Here is a 19,025-nt window from a genome sequence, read left to right on the forward strand (position 1 = left end):
TTGTAATAACGTTTTTATTATCGTCGAGAGAAGAAGTATATCATTACCGTCTTTTTAAAGACCTGAGCTCATCCCCAAGAATCTCTTAACTCCAAAGATCATAAGTTTATGGTCATAAGTTTCCAAGGTTTAATGACTACGCGCATACCAATCTCCATATTCAAGTCCTCAAAATTCTTTCGTCTCTTGTCAGCACTCAAAAACTACGTTCCATAGAGAACTATCTTTACGTGTGCTGACAACCAAAGCTGGAACATTTACGTTAAACAAGAGGCCCGTTTCATTAAAGCTTCGGCAAGGCCTTTTACTTTCGCTCCTGTAGGTGAACTAGATAGACTTATCATGATAAACTTATGGAAAGAATAATAACGCAAAGTTTCCGAAGAAAAGTACAGAAGAAGTCGCGAAAAGCCCGAGAAAAAGCTTTTCAGTTTTCCTTCTAATCTGGAAATCGATGGACTCTAACTCCATTTCGTCAGTAACATTGAATGAACGCGAATGTAACTTGGAAAATGCTCTATTTGGGGTCTTTTTCAATGCCGCTTGCCTATCCCATTCCCAGCGTATTTCTTCAGTGGTTCAAATTTCTCGAACGGCTTTGCAGGAAACTAATGGCAAGAATGGGATCAAAGGGTATACGCTTTTTTTCTTTTCAAGAACTTTGGCTTTCAGGAATGGAATTTCCAAATACAAGGAATTCTACGCTCTCAAAGGCTTTGACAAGAACATAGAATTTTTCCAAGAAACTCTCAAACCCTTTTACGCGTTGTAATAAAAAAATTTCAAGAATTTTTCATTTCAATCCTCAAATCTCTTTTTTTTTTGCTCGAGAGCGTAAATTTGGATTATATGAATGTTAGCAAAAAGAGAATGCGAAGTACTGAAACAGGTAGTTCTAGCAAAAGCATATAGATATAAAAACCTAAAGTACACTTTAGTAACAATTCCCTAGCTGCCTTTGGTTAACTGTAGACGACATGTAAACGGAGATGCAAACTACCCTCCGCTCAACCTTCTACACGAACTAACCATTCAGGGATGAGCTTCTTGACGTCATAGGTTTATAGAAAGTAGTACAACGTTAATTTTTTGGCTACATTATAAACCTATTCACGCATTGTTCCCTGTGCCACGATCGGGAAGGTAATCATACACAGAGGGGGGGTCGACACTATTCCGGGATAAAGGAGTTAGGGCTTCTCATATTACACTGCACGAACAAGTTTCAATGAAGTACACTTTTTGTTTTTATATCTATAAACTTTTGGTTGTAGGCTACGTTCATTAACTCCGTTGCGTTTTTTGTGACAACGCTACGTCATAAGTTGTTCAACGCATATTTGTTGCGTTTTTCAACTTGTCCCGTCTTGATCAAAATGGCGTCTGCAAAACCATATTCAAACAGTTCGCGAAGAACCAAGGCTAAACCAATTTCGTTATAATTTAATTTCGGAAAGTGTTGGGCTAAAACTATATAACTACAGTTATCTGTCGCCAAGCAGCGTTTTGGGAAACACTGCTGACTACTGTACTACGTGCAATATTAACGAATATTATTAATTTCAGATTGAGCTTCTACGAGGAAGTGACTAAGGTAGTGGTGCCGGATAAACGTTTCTCGGAGTCGTGGTTCGCTAAGCCTTGGGGTCTGGTCATATTATCGACGTGCGGCTGTGGCATCCTTTTTACCATGTACGTCACCGTTTTCTTGATGATGAAGACCTGCGAGGGCTGCGTCCGTAAAGCCAACAACGTCATGGACTTTGTCCAGTTACTCTCATTGCTGGGTATTTTTGTTGGACCCATATTTTTCCTCTTCAAGGCTACGCCCACAGTTTGCCAATTGCAAAGGGCCTTCCACAATATGGCCTTCGCTTTCTGCTTTTCCTGCATTTTGCTCAAAGCCATGCATCTACGTTCAATCAAGTCCATAGGACTAGGAGGTAACTTGTTGAAACATGAATGTTTACAATTAGGCAATTAGGAATGACTATCATGGTCCAGACGTTTGATACGATGAAACGCAGCTTAAAATTTGCTCCTCTCTTTCTCTTTGAGTCAGCCATTAAAATGTCTTCATACTTGTCTCATTTATCTTTAATGTATGTTTATTAAAGAAACATGTGTTTGTAAGAGTATAATTTTGCCACGCGCAATATTCCATCCATCATTTACAGCTAGCCTATGGTTCTAAGCCAAAAAAGTCATTCCTAAGGGTTTCTATTTATATATTCGCTATGAAAAGAGCTGCAATTTCGAATTGTATAATATAAAATATTTGTTATTATTCAAGGTCGTGAGAGTCGACTTAATCAAGTGCTATGCCTCTTCTTCGCGGTGAGTGTCCAGTTGGCAATGGAGATTCAGTGGTGGAGGATGACGAACCCATCTACCGTCACTCGGAACGGGGTGACCACATGCGCGAACAAGACCGCTGAATTCCTCATGTCTCAGATCTACATTGCCATCTTGCTCATTCTCTGCGCAATAGTGGGATTCACTTCAAGAAATGTCCCTTACACTAATAGGTAAAAAGCTATACCTGATGTGATTTAAGGTGTTTGTGATTGCACCTTTGACTGCTGTTTTTGATGGTAGAGTTTTAACAAAAGTATTGTTTTTTCAGAGAGGGCCAGAACCTGTTTATCAGCAGCGTATTCTGCATTCCAGTGTTCATCGCGTGGTCAGTAGCGTATGGTTTGGTGTCCGACGCCGAGGGGCGTAGTGTGGTGGCCAGTCTGGGAATGACCATCACGGGGATCGCCGTGTTAGGCGGGGTTTACGGACCAATGCTCTACTTGATCCACAAGTTCGGGCGTATTCCGCACAAGCCGTTGTCGTACGCCGACTCCCTGTCCACCGTCTTCACCATGTTCAAAGACAACCCGGCCCTCGACAGTCTTTCCAGCTCACCCGTCTTGGACACCCGCCGAGAAACGACCCCTAGAGGCCGTAGGAGTGCCAAGACACTCGAAGGCCGCTTGGACCCCACTATGGTTACCCCCGCTCAAGATATGGTTAGAAATCCACTCTACGTCAGTACCATATCCGCCTATCCGTGAGTGACCTTGTGACCTTCAAAAAACTCGTTTCCCGCGGCAAGGACGCTCTTCGCGATGGGTGGTTGTGACTTTCTAAAAAGTCACAAAAAATACTGTGAAAAATACGGGCATAATCAGGTTACTTCCATCTGTGAACGTGACACAATCCCACCAACTGAACTGCAATTGAAAATCACTCGCACGTGAGTGACGTCATACCATAGACTAAAAAACATCGTGCGCAACTTACTTTGGTAATGGTAAATTTGGTCAACCTCGGTGACATTAGAATGATACTGAACATCGATGTTCAACTAACTATGACTTCGACCCAAGGGCGAGGTTTTTAAACGGTGAAGTTATCAAAGAGTTACGTGTTTTACCTTACTGGTCTCAACGATAAGCATTTCAAACTTAAAAACCATGGTAAAATTTACAAGATCACAGTTTATTTCATTCTGGGATAGTACAGCTTGTGAATCAGGGTTCCTTGAAGTATTGGTTGGTTAATTTATTTTTAAGTATGAGGAATGCTAAAGGAGCGACTAAAAATCTAGTAAGATACCCAAAACTGAATTTCTTTAATTTATAATTTAAATTAAGCGTAATTTTAATTTGGAATGTTAATAATAATCCAAAAATTAAAAAATCCACTATGCATGCTGGAGTTTTCTAGATATTTTAAATTCATATCTCAAATGATTAACGAAAGTTTCCGTAACCTTTTCTTCAATGAACCCTGACAACACCATGATCAAATTCAAAGCCGAATGAAATTATTTATTGAAATTTAGTTTGTTTATTGAATAAGTGATTCCTGAAATTCATCAAAGTAACGTTTTACTGTTTAATAATGAAGTATTCCATTTACCTGCTCTGAATTTTCTAGCAATTTACGTAACTACGTCATAAAATCCGACGGAGTGGCCCAAAAATGCATTTCTTAGTTTCTTTTCCTGCCAAAGCATCTGTTCAGATTTAGTAAAGGATCAGCACTGATCTCTATTCTTTTACAGATCAGTTGCTAGTAGATCTCGTGCCAACCAATCCCATGGAAAAATGAGCACGTACTGATCTAGGCCTCAAATGAAACTCGCAAAAAAATGTCAGAGCGTCCCAGTAAATGGTCTACGCTATAAAACTAGATCATTCGAAGTTTCAAACGAATTTTTCACAACAATATTGTTAACCGCGTTTTGTCAGTGAAACGGTTTCGTTTTCGCTACACGCAGCTGAACGCGTCTTAAATTTTGTGACAGTAAACGCTTTGTAAAACATAAGAAATTTCTTTTAGGAATCACACTCTTAGTAACAAAAGGAATTCATAGATTTACTCCACGCCTGGAATCTGAAACAGACGATAGACCTTCCTCGCGTTTCATTGGCTATTCACACATATAGTACAACCGTTCAGAACAAGCAAAGAGAACTTCGTTACATTCTGGGTTGGCGTTCATAGGTCGCGTTAATCGCGGCACAGGTCGCTAGCTAAGTCAATATCACGCGATACGCGGTTACAAATACATTAAGAATGACGTCAAGGGTGATGATGTCTAGACCCACTCCCCTTTAATTCAAACAGGAAGGTACAGAAAATTACCTGTTAATGATTCCAAGTACAAGAAATCTCTGTATTCTTGGTAGGAACTGCCAATTTCGTGGCATCATTGTAATTACCAAAATATCTGAAACGGGCAATAATGTTTTCATAATTAAAAAGTCGAGGAAATCTTGACAAATTTCAGTGTATATGACCGATAACAGCAACTTTTAAGTGCCATGACAATAATTTTAGGACTTTTTCTGGAGGTTAGATATAAATACGTCAAAGTGTAGGATATGTTTTTGTATCATAAGTTTGTGACTGTAATTTGACAATGTGAAGGGAGAAGGACTATATGGTGTTATTTGTTCTCAACTTTGCCGATGACGGTATCTTCAGAATCCCTTCTGCTACGATAATGAATTTAGATTAGTAGGGAAGTTTATTAATAGAACTACCTAGAAGCTCATCACTTACAAAATGGCTACCAGATGAGTCAATTAAATTTTTGACGGTCTAAACAACATATTGTTTAAATTCTTTATTTACATGAGAGGCCAACTTAGTCTGGAATTGTCTATAAAGTGTTTATAAATTGCAAATTTAGAAACTATTAGGACTTAGGCCTACAATATTTATCTTAAAATACATGACACTTTGTAATTAGAATTGTAAACATTTTGCTCTCATTTTGCTATTAAACAATTTTGTTTAAACCGAAATTAGTCCATTTCTTGTAGGTGTTTTGTGTTTTTATGCGCAACTTTAATGGCGTCTTATTTGCGAGTTTAATAAGAATGTCGAATTTTTTTATTGGTTTAGTGGCAGTCGAGGATAAGGTCATTGCGGATGAACTCAAGACACGTAAACATGTTTCTATTAATGGAGTTGTCTTTGAGCATTGAAAGTTCGTTTATTGTGCTAGTGGAAGCCAAGGATGGTGTCATTTCGTTTCGAACGTACACTGAGTCTTCGGATTTTCGTCTACCTGACGGTCGGATTACTGTCCTCTGGAACTGCTTTTCGCACTGGTTGGGTCGATGACGTTTTGTCGGTTCTGCCTATGGGCATCTTTTTGACCAAGCGGAAGTTTATCTTTGTTGAAGCGAGATCGGACTTGGAGTTCACTAACTGAAGATGATCAGTCAGTTCTATGGAAGTAAACGTTTGGTTATTTTCGCTGAACGTTTAACGAGTTTCGTAAGTAGCAGTTAGGTATCGAAAACTGACGAACGGTGTCTGATGGACGAGGAGGAAACGGAGCTTTGAAACGCAAAAGTCAAAAGTGAAACAACGCTATGCGTAACTAATTACATCAGTTTCAGTTGTAAAGTGACTCGTGCAGACGGATGAATAACTTGTGGTGTATTTGATTTCAGGTGATCGTTCGGTTTTGCAAGAGGAGCAGAGTATCTTTGTCTTGATGTTTTTATAATAATAACAGAAGTGAGATGAGACCAGAAGTACTGAGCTAACCAAATTCTTCACTCGGCGAAGGTGAAAATTCTTGATAACACAAGAACGGTTGGCCCTCTGGTAGCGGTTTCTGAATTTTCCCTCCAAAACGTGAGACGCTCGCGGTGGTAGACGGCTGAACTAGATTCAAGCACCCGCGTCCGTGTTCCGTGGCTTTAGGTTGAGGGGAAGGGGGTAGGAAATGTTTTTGGAACTCGACCAATTTTTTTCTCAGTAGTGTAGGCGCGTGGGAAGCGGTGGCATAAAATCCTCAAATTTGTTCACTAGTGCCAGGATCTACTATCAATGCTAGAGCCCCTCACTTCTAGTCTCATCTCACTTCTGATAATAATAATCTAAGCTTTGTCTACGAAGGGGACTTCCAAGCTAAGCCTGTGGCTTATTTACAGGTGGGTCCCTTTACATTGCATAGAGGGGTGTTGGCTAGCCCCTATGCCACAGCTAACCTACAGCGCCCTATACTCTGATCATGATATTATAATGAAATAAGAGTATTTTTTGCAAGGTGTATAATATGTATATTTGACAGTTTATAATCAAGTGTGTAAAAAAGAAATTTATACAGCGTTATATATGAAATTTGTAAAAAAAATTGTAAAGATGAATTGATTATTAATAATAGTAGGAGATGAAGATTATGAACACGCAATTATGATTTCATAGCGGCTTAAATGAATTTGAACAGATTCTTGGCTAAGTCAAAATTTTGTAAGTTGTGTGGTGAATAAAATGTTTAATGATTTATCTTAATATGTTGCAAAGTGAATTCGAACATGTGACGTTGAAAATATGATGGAGGTAAGGTAGAAGATTGCAAACGCCGTAAAAATATCCAAGGGAACGTCTCAATTTTGGTAGGAGATGGAAGGTTTTAGCAAAATGTTGCTGAAATGAGTTGCGGTAGGTTAAGAGTGGCAATATGTTAATATGAAAAACGGAAGGCGGCTGGGATTGGGTTAGTTTTGGATCCGTCGGCTTTGGCATATACAGTTTCCCTATTCAGGTGGTGGAGTTGGAAGCCAGCTTTAACTTTGACCATAAGATTATAAGCTATGTTACAAAAAAGACACCACCCGTTTTGTAATTCTAGAGACGTACTGAGACTTAATTCGAGAACGACGCGAGTACTGGATAAACGGTGGTTTGCCGTCCACTTCCTAATTAGTCTGAACTAAGCCTTTGACAGGCCTCACCAGGCATCGCTTTAGAGGAACTATGACGTTTCACCTACGTCACTTCTTGACAAGCTCTCAGTAACCAGTGACAAACTTGCGCACCATTTCTTGTTTCAACGATTGTTTATTCGAGAAAAGGGTAGCAGTGGCGTTTGCAGGCTTTGGAAATGAGTTCGTTCATTTTGCAGTGTTCTTAAGGTAATAGACTTTAAATTAATTATTTTTAAGTAATTTCGTTTGATAGTTAGTAACTACATAAGTTTATAAGATATGTTCCATAAGTGTGTCACTCGTTAATGAGAGCTTGTCATGAAGTGACGTAGGTGAAACGTCATAGATTCTCGTAAAGCGACGCCTGGTGAAGCGCTGTCAAAGGCTTAGTACAGACTAAATAGGAGGATGGACTGCAAAACCGAGTGTAGTCAATTCTCGCGTCGTTCTTGAACTAGCTCTCATTAAGCCTCTAGCATTACGAAGTATAGGTAGTGACATACTTATGGAACATATCTTATAAACTTATGATAACTAATATGTAATAACGTGTTGGTTTTTGTGCTGTGTAAATGAACTAATGTGGTACGAAGAGCAGTTGCAAATACATCATAATAAATTGTCTGAGATTGGTAGTGCCATCTCTTAATCCAAACGGAAGACAGAATTTGAGGAAAGTCTAAGTTTAGAGTGATTATCGGTTAAACTATGGCTTCTGTGGCTCAGTCGGTAAAACGGTTGAGTCCTGGAGTACAGAGCCTGGCATGTTCGAGTCCCGTTATGGCATATATTGGATTTTAAAATGGATTAATTAGATTAAAATGGATTGGGAATATGGGTTAATTAGAGGTTCCCGGTAATTATTTTAGCACTGTTAAAGGCAGCGCGTCGAGGGGCTGTTCACTAATGAAAATTTTCTTTCACTGCTGATTCTTAATTACGCTTTAAAAAGGATAGGGATTCATTGGTGATTTAAAATGGATGGGGATTAATGGTTGCGTCTGGATTACGAGCTGTTTTATTGTGTTTGGGCTAAAATATTCTATAAAAGTTATGATATTTGGTTTCTCAAATATCGCTAAAAATCTGTATCTTAGTTGTTCGGATTGTGGGTTAGTTAATTCTTTAAACAAACAAGGGAGATGCTTTCGGGTACGCGTCGAGTCTTACACTTCTCAGTTTATTAAAGGGGCTGTCCGAACCGTGGGGCAAACGACGGTCTTCCTCACAGAACTTAGCTTTGCGGTTGGGTAAAAAAGAAGGAGGGGGGAGGGTCGAACAGCCCCTTTAACTTCTGATATTTGTTACTGAGTTTCAGTTTAAAATTAAATTGCTAATTAAAGCATTCCAAGTATTATTACTAGAGTTTATGACGATAATGAGTTAAAAATGAACTTTTCTAATTTCAAAGAAAAATACAAGCATCTGCCGCATTATGAGCCTATTGACGTCTTCTTCCCAGTGCCAATGGGGTCGACGCCATTCAGTGATAAAGGAGGGCTTCTCATATCACACGACGCGAGCAAGTTTCAACCAAGTTTACTTTTTGTTTTTATATCTATATACTTTTGTTTATACTTCATAAATGTACTATAGAATAAATAAATTGTTCGTCGATTTAATGAATATCATTTTTTATTCCTTTTCTTGTCAATTTAGTTACAGGCATATATAGGATTTTAAAATGGAAAAATTAGATTAAAATGGATTGGGAATATGGGTTAATTAGAGGTTCCCGGTAATCACAAGGCAGCGCGTCGAGGGGCTATTCACTAATGAAAATTTTCTTTTATTGCTGATTTTTATTTACGCTTTAAAAAAGGATAGGGATCGATTCATTGGTGATAAAAAATGGATGGGGATTAATGGTTGCGTCTGGATTACGAGTAATCTTCGAGGGGCTACTCACTAAAAACTTGTTAGCGATTTTAAACGGGATTGGGATTGTGGGTAACTTAGGGGCTACGTGTTGTTATTATTTTACTAGTTATGAACGGATAATTAGGAACTCACACATTTGACGCTAGGGGTGCTGTATACGTAGTTACGTATTTACTGACATCTAAGACATAATAAAATTCTGCTAGACTTTCGTGTAAGCAATAGGAAGTTCATAAATTGCCACTAGGGGTGCTGTATACGTAGTTACGTATTTACTGACATCTAAAACATGATAAAATTCTGCTAGACTTTCGTGTAAGCAATAGGAAGTTTATAAATTGCCACTAGGGGTGCTGTATACGTAGTTCCGTATTTACTGACATCTAAGACATAATAAAATTCTGCTAGACTTTCGTGTAAGCAATAGGAAGTTCATAAATTGCCGCTAGGGGCGCTGTATACGTAGTTACGTATTTACTGACATGTGAAACATGAAAAAATTCTGCTAGACATTCGAGTAAGCAAAATATAGTTCATAAATTGCCGCTAGGGGCGCTGTATACGTAGTTACGTATTTACTGACATCTAAAACATGATAAAATTCTGCTAGACTTTCGTGTAAGCAATAGGAAGTTCATAAATTGCCGCTAGGGGTGCTGTATACGTAGTTACGTAGTTACTGACATCTAAAACATGATAAAATTCTGCTAGACTTTCGTGTAAGCAATAGGAAGTTCATAAATTGCCACTAGGGGTGCTGTATACGTAGTTACGTATTTACTGACATCTAAAACATGATAAAATTCTGCTAGACATTCCTGTACGCAAAGTATAGTTCATAAATTGCCGCTAGGGGCGCTGTATACGTAGTTACGTATTTACTGACATCTAAAACATAACAAAATTCTGCCAGACATTCGTGTTAGTAAAATATAGTTCATAAATTGCCGCTAGGGGCGCTGTATACGTAGTTACGTATTTACTGACATCTGAAACATGAAAAAATTCTGCTAGACATTCGAGTAAGCAAAATATAGTTCATAAATTGCCGCTAGGGGCGCTGTATACGTAGTTACGTATTTACTGACATCTCTAATGCATGAAGAAATTTGCCGCTAGGGGCGCTGTCTATAGTATTATATAGGCCAAACGGTGTGTTCTCTTATTTGAATTACGCCCACGTGACACTTCGGAGCGCCCCCAACGACGGAATTTACTATAAAACTCGGACGCCACTTGTCCAGTTCTCTTTTCTCTCTGCTCTGGCGACCAGTCAACATCGTTCCTCGATCAGCTCCTCGTCATGCTGACATTCGAAGGCATTACTGCATGGAAGCCACGTTTTACGCCGATGTTGGGACGTGGATCTAAGCTCTCCGCCATTGAACGTCCATTAGAACGTTGAAATAAACGCGAAAGGTTAAGCCTAGTACGGTTTGTGTACGAGTCTTTCAATAATCCAAAGCCATCCAGCTAGCATTTTATTATTTCATTTAATCCTAGAGTTTAAATTATTTAGGTAGAGATAGTCGTTAGTTAATTATGTTTATTTATTGAAAATTAAGTACAAATTGAAGAAATTTCCAAACACGAGGTCAGTGAGACAAGGCTTAATTTAGAACATCTCAAGTCAAGTACTAGATCTTAAATTAGGGGAAATGATTTTTTTTAAATTAATTTAAATAATTAACCTCGACTTTTTGCAAATTAGGTCTCTTTTAACGGCGCGAAACTATATTATCTAAAATGAGTCTAATGTATGATTTAACGGGGCGAGATTAGATTGCACTAAGCTAGACTAAACGTATAGAAATATTTATTCGGCCTTGGGACTAATCTCCAAGCTTTTACTTACGACATCATTTTAATTGAAACTAAATGAACGAGGGTATTTTTGAATTACTACGCCTAATTTAAGGATTTTAGATTCTAAACTCTCATTCATGGCGGTATATAATTATTTTAGATAATGAACCACGGGGTTTTAATTTAATAAATTAAATGGCTTAAATTAATTAGGGTTAGTAAATTACTATTAAATATTTTAATTTATATATTTAATGACCCGGGAACGCGAAGTTAAGGCTTGATATTCTAAACTTCTTATGGGAATATTTTACTTAGTTTTTCTTATATTATTATCTAAGGTATGCTTTCCGTAAATTATTATTTTGTTAGGACCTTAAAGTAGCCCTTTAATTCTGGTTTGGAAATGGCTTATTATTTAGCGCGATTCTTAGATTTTTCCGTTGGGAATATTTTTAGTTTTTTTTTCTTAAATTATTTTAATCTAAGGTATTCTTTCCGTAAATTATTATTTTGCTGGGACCTTAAAGTAGCCCTTTAATTCAGATTTGGCAATGCCTTAATATTTAGTGGGGTTTTAAAATTTTTTTATGAGAATATTTTGCGTAGTTTTTCTTCAATAATTTACGGAAACATTACCATAGATTAAAATATTTTTGTTAGGCCCCTTTAATTATTAGGCAATTACTTAATAAGTTAATATTCAATATTAATATATCTTAATTTTTAGACTCGAATTATTTTCATGGATTTTCTGTTGATGGTCATTTAGAGACGTTTTCTAGTAGATGATTTCAAAGTTTGATAAACTCTGGAGTTCATCGCCTGTTAGAGACGCCCATTCTTGATGACATCTTTTCAACCTGATGTGGCCTAGCAACCATTCTCTACAATTACTGGCAAAGATGCGATGAACATCACCGAATCTAGAAGAATTCAACTTAAAAATACATAATTTCTTTTTACGCGTTCAAACTTCAATTTACGGCACACTATATATTATTTTTTGCTTAAAATTTTTGTAAACACCTGATTTTTTTACTTTTTCTTAAATAAATTTTGCCTTAAACCACTTTTTTTGTTTTCTTAGAATTTGTTTGATTAAGAGGGAAGGTTTGATTTTTTAGCTCTAAACAGATAGCCTATTTTTGGGGGACCCTCTTTTAAGCTTCTTTTAGCTTATATGAAAAAAATATTTTCATAAATATGCTTAAATTGTTATAAAAAGAGCCTAAAAAAGGGTCTAAAAAGAGCCTAAAAAAGGGTCCCAAAATACTACCCTAAGTCCAGACCCTAAAAAATTCAAGCCATCCCTCTTATCGAAACTATTTCAAGAAAACAAATAACGTGAGGCAAGGTAAAAATTTTTTATTGAGAAAAAAACAATTGAGGTGTTCACAAAAATTTTCAACAAAAAAATATTTAAAGCGTTCCATAAATTAAAATTTGACCGCGTAAAATTAAAAGGGGTAGGCTAGTTACCGATTAAATTTAAGAATAAAATTGAGTTAATTAGCGGAAAAACTTCACGGTCCAATCAGTTTCAAGGCCTCGTGTTTCGAAAATCCAAGAAAGATGTCATCTGGAATGAGGGTCCTTAACATCGGATGAACTTCCAAGTCTACTTGAAAACGTCTCTGAATGACCAGCCGCAGATTGTCCAAGAAAATCATTCGCGTCTAAAAATTGAAATATATCAATAACAAATATTAAGGCAATGCCTAATTGGAAATAAGTGCAACTTTAAACCTAACAAAATAATAATTTGCCGAAATAATCCCATATACTTAAATAAATACCGAAATACTGGCGATATATTACTAAGAAAAATGTTTTAATAATCTAAGCTAAATTTCTTAAGCCTTGTTCAAATGTCTTAACCTCGTGGTCGTGGTTTATTTAAATTTTATTTAAATTTAAAATTTATATTTAATAGACTGAATTTACGTAAATAATAATAATTAACTGTCTGTTTCATTAAAACTACTGAATTTATTAAAACAATAAGCTAATTATTATTAAAAGGCTTACATTTGCTGCGCATTAAGAAGTTCGTTCATTCCAACATGGCCTTGCTACATTGATTCCAAAAGAACATTCAATGGCGGATAAGGGCTCTAGATTCTGGATTTATTCCTTGACGGCGAATAGAAGAATGGCTGATCGTCGGCGAAAGGCCTGATTTCCAAGAGCAGCGCATCAAACGATCTTGACTCCACGACGCCAATCAAAGTAAGAAATTTCGGACGGTTAGTTACTCTAGAACAAGGTCTCTCTCGCAAGATCACAGCCTCAAGGTGTTAAAAGCAGACGACACTAATTGGTGTAAATTCCACCAAGGAGTAATACCGTTATTCCGTTGGATTATTCCATGGAGTAATATTGTTGGAGCGAAAATGAAAGTTTCCTTGAAATTTCATAAAATTTGTCTGTTTCCTGCAGTCTGCCACCATGGAGTAATATTACAGGAAACAGACAAATTTTATGGAATTTTATGGAAACTTTCATTTTCGCTCAAGAAAATTACTCCATGGAAAATGAAAATGGTAGGTATGGAGCAATATTGCAGGAGACACCAAATTTTATGGAATTTTAAAGAAACTTTCATTTTTGCTCCAATAAAATTACTCCATGGAATAGGCCAACGGAAAAACGGTATTACTCCTTGGTTGAATTTACACCAATTAGTGTCGTCTGCTTTTAACACCTTGAGGCTGTGATCTTGCGAGAGAGACCTTGTTCTAGAGTAACTAACCGTCCGAAATTTATTTCTTTGATTGGCGTCGTGGAGTCAAGATCGTTTGATGCGCTGCTCTTGGAAATCAGGCCTTTCGCCGACGATCAGCCATTCTTCTTTTCGCCGTCAAGGAATAAATCCAGAATCTAGAGCCCTTATCCGCCATTGAATGTTCTTTTGGAATCAATGTAGCAAGGCCATGTTGGAATGAACGAACTTCTTAATGCGCAGCAAATGTAAGCCTTTTAATAATAATTAGCTTATTGTTTTAATAAATTCAGTAGTTTTAATGAAACAGACAGTTAATTATTATTATTTACGTAAATTCAGCCTATTAAATAATAATTTTAAATTTAAATAAAATTTAAATAAACCACGACCATGAGGTTAAGACATTTGAACAAGGCTTAAGAAATTTAGCTTAGATTATTAAAACATTTTTCTTAGTAATATATAGCCAGTATTTCGGTATTTATTTAAGTATATGGGATTATTACGGCAAATTATTATTTTGTTAGGTTTAAAGTTGCACTTATTTCCAATTAGGCATTGCCTTAATATTTGTTATTGATATATTTCAATTTTTAGACGCGAATGATTTTCTTGGATAATCTGCGGCTGGTCATTAAGAGACGTTTTCAAGTAGACTTGGAAGTTCATCCGATGTTAAGGACCCTCATTCCAGATGACATCTTTCTTGGATTTTCGAAACACGAGGCCTTGAAACTGATTGGACCGTGAAGTTTTTCCGCTAATTAACTCAATTTTATTCTTAAATTTAATCGGTAACTAGCCTACCCCTTTTAATTTTACGCGGTCAAATTTTAATTTATGGAACGCTTTAAATATTTTTTTGTTGAAAATTTTTGTAAACACCTCAATTGTTTTTTTCTCAATAAAAAATTTTTACCTTGCCTCACGTTATTTGTTTTCTTGAAATAGTTTCGATAAGAGGGATGGCTTGAATTTTTTAGGGTCTGGACTTAGGGTAGTATTTTGGGACCCTTTTTTAGGCTCTTTTTATACTTTTTCAAACAATTTAAGCATATTTATGAAAATATTTTTTTTTCATATAAGCTAAAAGAAGCTTAAAAGAGGGTCCCCAAAAAATAGGAACGCTTTAAATATTTTTTTGTTGACAATTTTTGTAAACACCTCAATTGTTTTTTTCTCAATAAAAAATTTTTACCTTGCCTCACGTTATTTGTTTTCTTGAAATAGTTTCGATAAGAGGGATGGCTTGAATTTTTTAGGGTCTGGACTTAGGGTAGTATTTTGGGACCCTATTTTAGGCTCTTTTTATACTTTTTCAAACAATTTAAGCATATTTATGAAAATATTTTTTTTTCATATAAGCTAAAAGAAGCTTAAAAGAGGGTCCCCAAAAAATAGGCTATCTGTTTAGAGCTAAAAAATTCAAACCTTCCCTCTTAATCAAACAATTTCTAAGAAAACAAAAAAAGTGGTTTAAGGCAAAATTTATTTAAGAAAAAGTAAAGAAATCAGGTGTTTACAAAAATTTTAAACAAGAAATAATATAGTGTGCCGTAAATTGAAGTTTGAACGCGTAAAAAGAATTTAAGTAGTTTTAAGTTGAATTCTTCTAGATTCGGTGATGTTCATCGCAACTTTGCCAGTAATTGTAGAGAATGGTTGCAAGGCCACATCAGGTTGAAAAGATGTCATCAAGAATGGGCGTCTCTAACAGCGGATTAACTCCAGAGTTTATCAAACTTTGAAATCATCTACTAGAAAACGTCTCTAAATGACCATCAACAGAAAATCCATGAAAATAATTCGAGTCTAAAAATGAAGATATATTAATATTGAATATTAATTTATTAAGTAATTGCCTAATAATTAAAGGGGCCTAACAAAAATATTTTAATCTATGGTAATGTTTCCGTAAATTATTGAAGGAAAACTACGCAAAATATTCTCATAAAAAAAATTTTAAAACCCCACTAAATATTAAGGCATTGCCAAATCTGAATTAAAGGGCTACTTTAAGGTCCCAGCAAAATAATAATTTACGGAAAGAATACCTTAGATTAAAATAATTTAAAAAAAAACTAAAAATATTCCCAACGGAAAAATTTAAGAATCGCGCTATATATTAAGCCATTTCCAAACCAGAATTAAAGGGCTACTTTAAGGTCCTAACAAAATAATAATTTACGGAAAGCATACCTTCCATAAGAAAAACTAAGTAAAATATTCCCATAAGAAGTTTGGAATATCAAGCCTTAACTTCGCGTTCCCGGGTCATTAAATATATAAATTAAAATATTTAATAGTAATTTACTAACCCTAATTAATTTAAGCCATTTAATTTATTAAATTAAAACCCCGTGGTTCATTATCTAAAATAATTATATACCGCCATGAATGAGAGTTTAGAATCTAAAATCCTTAAATTAGGCGTAGTAATTCAAAAATACCCTCGTTCATTTAGTTTCAATTAAAATGATGTCGTAAGTAAAAGCTTGGAGATTAGTCCCAAGGCCGAATAAATATTTCTATACGTTTAGTCTAGCTTAGTGCAATCTAATCTCGCCCCGTTAAATCATACATTAGACTCATTTTAGATAATATAGTTTCGCGCCGTTAAAAGAGACCTAATTTGCAAAAAGTCGAGGTTAATTATTTAAATTAATTTAAAAAAAATCATTTCCCCTAATTTAAGATCTAGTACTTGACTTGAGATGTTCTAAATTAAGCCTTGTCTCACTGACCTCGTGTTTGGAAATTTCTTCAATTTGTACTTAATTTTCAATAAATAAACATAATTAACTAACGACTATCTCTACCTAAATAATTTAAACTCTAGGATTAAATGAAATAATAAAATGCTAGCTGGATGGCTTTGGATTATTGAAAGACTCGTACACAAACCGTACTAGGCTTAACCTTTCGCGTTTATTTCAACGTTCTAATGGACGTTCAATGGCGGAGAGCTTAGATCCACGTCCCAACATCGGCGTAAAACGTGGCTTCCATGCAGTAATGCCTTCGAATGTCAGCATGACGAGGAGCTGATCGAGGAACGATGTTGACTGGTCGCCAGAGCAGAGAGAAAAGAGAACTGGACAAGTGGCGTCCGAGTTTTATAGTAAATTTCGTCGTTGGGGGCGCTCCGAAGTGTCACGTGGGCGTAATTCAAATAAGAGAACACACCGTTTGGCCTATATAATACTATAGACAGCGCCCCTAGCGGCAAATTTCTTCATGCATTAGAGATGTCAGTAAATACGTAACTACGTATACAGCGCCCCTAGCGGCAATTTATGAACTATATTTTGCTTACTCGAATGTCTAGCAGAATTTTTTCATGTTTCAGATGTCAGTAAATACGTAACTACGTATACAGCGCCCCTAGCGGCAATTTATGAACTATATTTTTCTAACACGAATGTCTGGCAGAATTTTGTTATGTTTTAGATGTCAGTAAATACGTAACTACGTATACAGCGCCCCTAGCGGCAATTTATGAACTATACTTTGCGTACAGGAATGTCTAGCAGAATTTTATCATGTTTTAGATGTCAGTAAATACGTAACTACGTATACAGCACCCCTAGTGGCAATTTATGAACTTCCTATTGCTTACACGAAAGTCTAGCAGAATTTTATCATGTTTTAGATGTCAGTAACTACGTAACTACGTATACAGCACCCCTAGCGGCAATTTAGGAACTATATTTTGCTTACTCGAATGTCTAGCAGAATTTTTTCATGTTTCACATGTCAGTAAATACGTAACTACGTATACAGCACCCCAAGTGGCAATTTATGAACTTCCTATTGCTTACACGAAAGTCTAGCAGAATTTTATCATGTTTTAGATGTCAGTAAATACGTAACTACGTATACAGCGCCCCTAGCGGCAATTTATGAATTATACTTTGCTTACACGAATGTCTAGCAGAATTTTATCATGTTTTAGATGTCAGTAAATACGTAACTACGTATACAGCGCCCCTAGTGGCAATTTATGAACTTCCTATTGCTTACACGAAAGTCTAGCAGAATTTTATCATGTTTTAGATGTCAGTAAATACGTAACTACGTATACAGCACCCCTAGTGGCAATTTATGAACTTCCAATTGCTTACACGAAAGTCTAGCAGAATTTCATTATGTTTTAGATGTCAGTAAATACGTAACTACGTATACAGCACCCCTAGTGGCAATTTATGAACTTCCAATTGCTTACACGAAAGTCTAGCAGAATTTCATTATGTTTTAGATGTCAGTAAATACGTAGCTACGTATACACCACCCCTAGCGTCAAATGTGTGAGTTCCTAATTATCCGTTCATAACTAGTAAAATAATAACAACACGTAGCCCCTAAGTTACCCACAATCCCAATCCCGTTTAAAATCGCTAACAAGTTTTTAGTGATTACTCGTAATCCAGACGCAACCATTAATCCCCATCCATTTTTAATCACCAATGAATCCCTATCCTTTTTTAAAGCGTAAATAAAAATCAGCAGTAAAAGAAAATTTTCATAAGTGAATAGCCCCTCGACGCGCTGCCTTGTGATTACCGGGAACCTCTAATTAACCCATATTCCCAATCCATTTTAATATAATTAATCCATTTTAAAATCCTATATATGCCTGTAACTAAATTGACAAGAAAAGGAATAAAAAATGATATTCATTAAATCGACGATCAATTTATTTATTCTATAGTACATTTATGAAGTATAAACAAAAGTATATAGATATAAAAACAAAAAGTAAACTTGGTTGAAACTTGCTCGCGTCGTGTGATATGAGAAGCCCTCCTTTATCACTGAATGGCGTCGACCCCATTGGCACTGGGAAGAAGATGTCAATAGGCTCATAATGCGGCAGATGCTTGCATTTTTCTTTGAAATTAGAAAAGTTCATTTTTAACTCATTATCGTCATAAACTCTAGTAATAATACTTGGAATGCTTTAATTAGCAATTTAATTTTAAGCTGAAACTCAGTAACAAATATCAGAAGTTAAAGGGGCTGTTCGACCCTCCTCTTCCTTCTTTTTTACCCAACCGCAAAGCTAAGTTCTGTGAGGAAGACCGTCGTTTGCCCCACGGTTCGGACAGCCCCTTTAATATCCTGAGAAGTGTAAGACTCGACGCGTACCCGAAACCATCTCCCTTGTTAGTTTAAAGAATTAACTAACCCACAATCCGAACAACTAAGATACAGATTTTTAGCGATATTTGAGAAACCAAATAATTTAAATTTTAAACTAAATCCTGTATGGTACCCGTGTTTTTTCCCCCAAGGAAAATAGTAATCTGTGGAAAATAGCTATAGGTAATATAACGTTATCCACAGTTTTAGCTTCGAGATTGTACAACCTTAGTCCTAAATGT

General features: G+C 36.1%; 1 protein-coding gene and 2 long non-coding RNA genes across 4 annotated transcripts in view; all 3 read left to right on the plus strand.

The window, feature by feature from the left end:
• LOC149647349 (metabotropic glutamate receptor 3-like) overlaps window positions 1-5,306 on the plus strand; it is a 77,493-nt gene extending 72,187 nt beyond the window's left edge. For both annotated transcript variants that reach the window (XM_089850199.1, XM_089850200.1), the window contains 3 exons: window positions 1,567-1,943; window positions 2,294-2,528; window positions 2,627-5,306. In XM_089850199.1, the coding sequence (XP_089706325.1) occupies window positions 1,567-1,943; window positions 2,294-2,528; window positions 2,627-3,062 (1,048 nt within the window). In that variant the 3' untranslated portion in view covers window positions 3,063-5,306. The remainder of the gene's footprint in view (window positions 1-1,566; window positions 1,944-2,293; window positions 2,529-2,626) is intronic.
• A 1,705-nt stretch (window positions 5,307-7,011) lies between these two features.
• LOC149647350 (uncharacterized) lies at window positions 7,012-8,852 on the plus strand. Its single transcript, XR_016371810.1, has 2 exons — window positions 7,012-7,433; window positions 8,638-8,852. It is a non-coding gene; the product is annotated as an uncharacterized LOC149647350 (long non-coding RNA).
• Window positions 8,853-13,691: 4,839 nt separating this feature from the next.
• Window positions 13,692-14,569, plus strand: LOC149647351 (uncharacterized). Its single transcript, XR_016371811.1, has 2 exons — window positions 13,692-13,886; window positions 14,239-14,569. It is a non-coding gene; the product is annotated as an uncharacterized LOC149647351 (long non-coding RNA).
• The last annotated feature ends 4,456 nt before the right edge of the window (window positions 14,570-19,025 follow it).

This window comes from Phalangium opilio, unplaced genomic scaffold (assembly GCF_054372755.1).
Source record: "Phalangium opilio isolate 3A_F unplaced genomic scaffold, DU_Popi_V2 ptg000089l_1, whole genome shotgun sequence".
In the NCBI taxonomy this organism is placed as follows: domain Eukaryota; kingdom Metazoa; phylum Arthropoda; class Arachnida; order Opiliones; family Phalangiidae; genus Phalangium; species Phalangium opilio.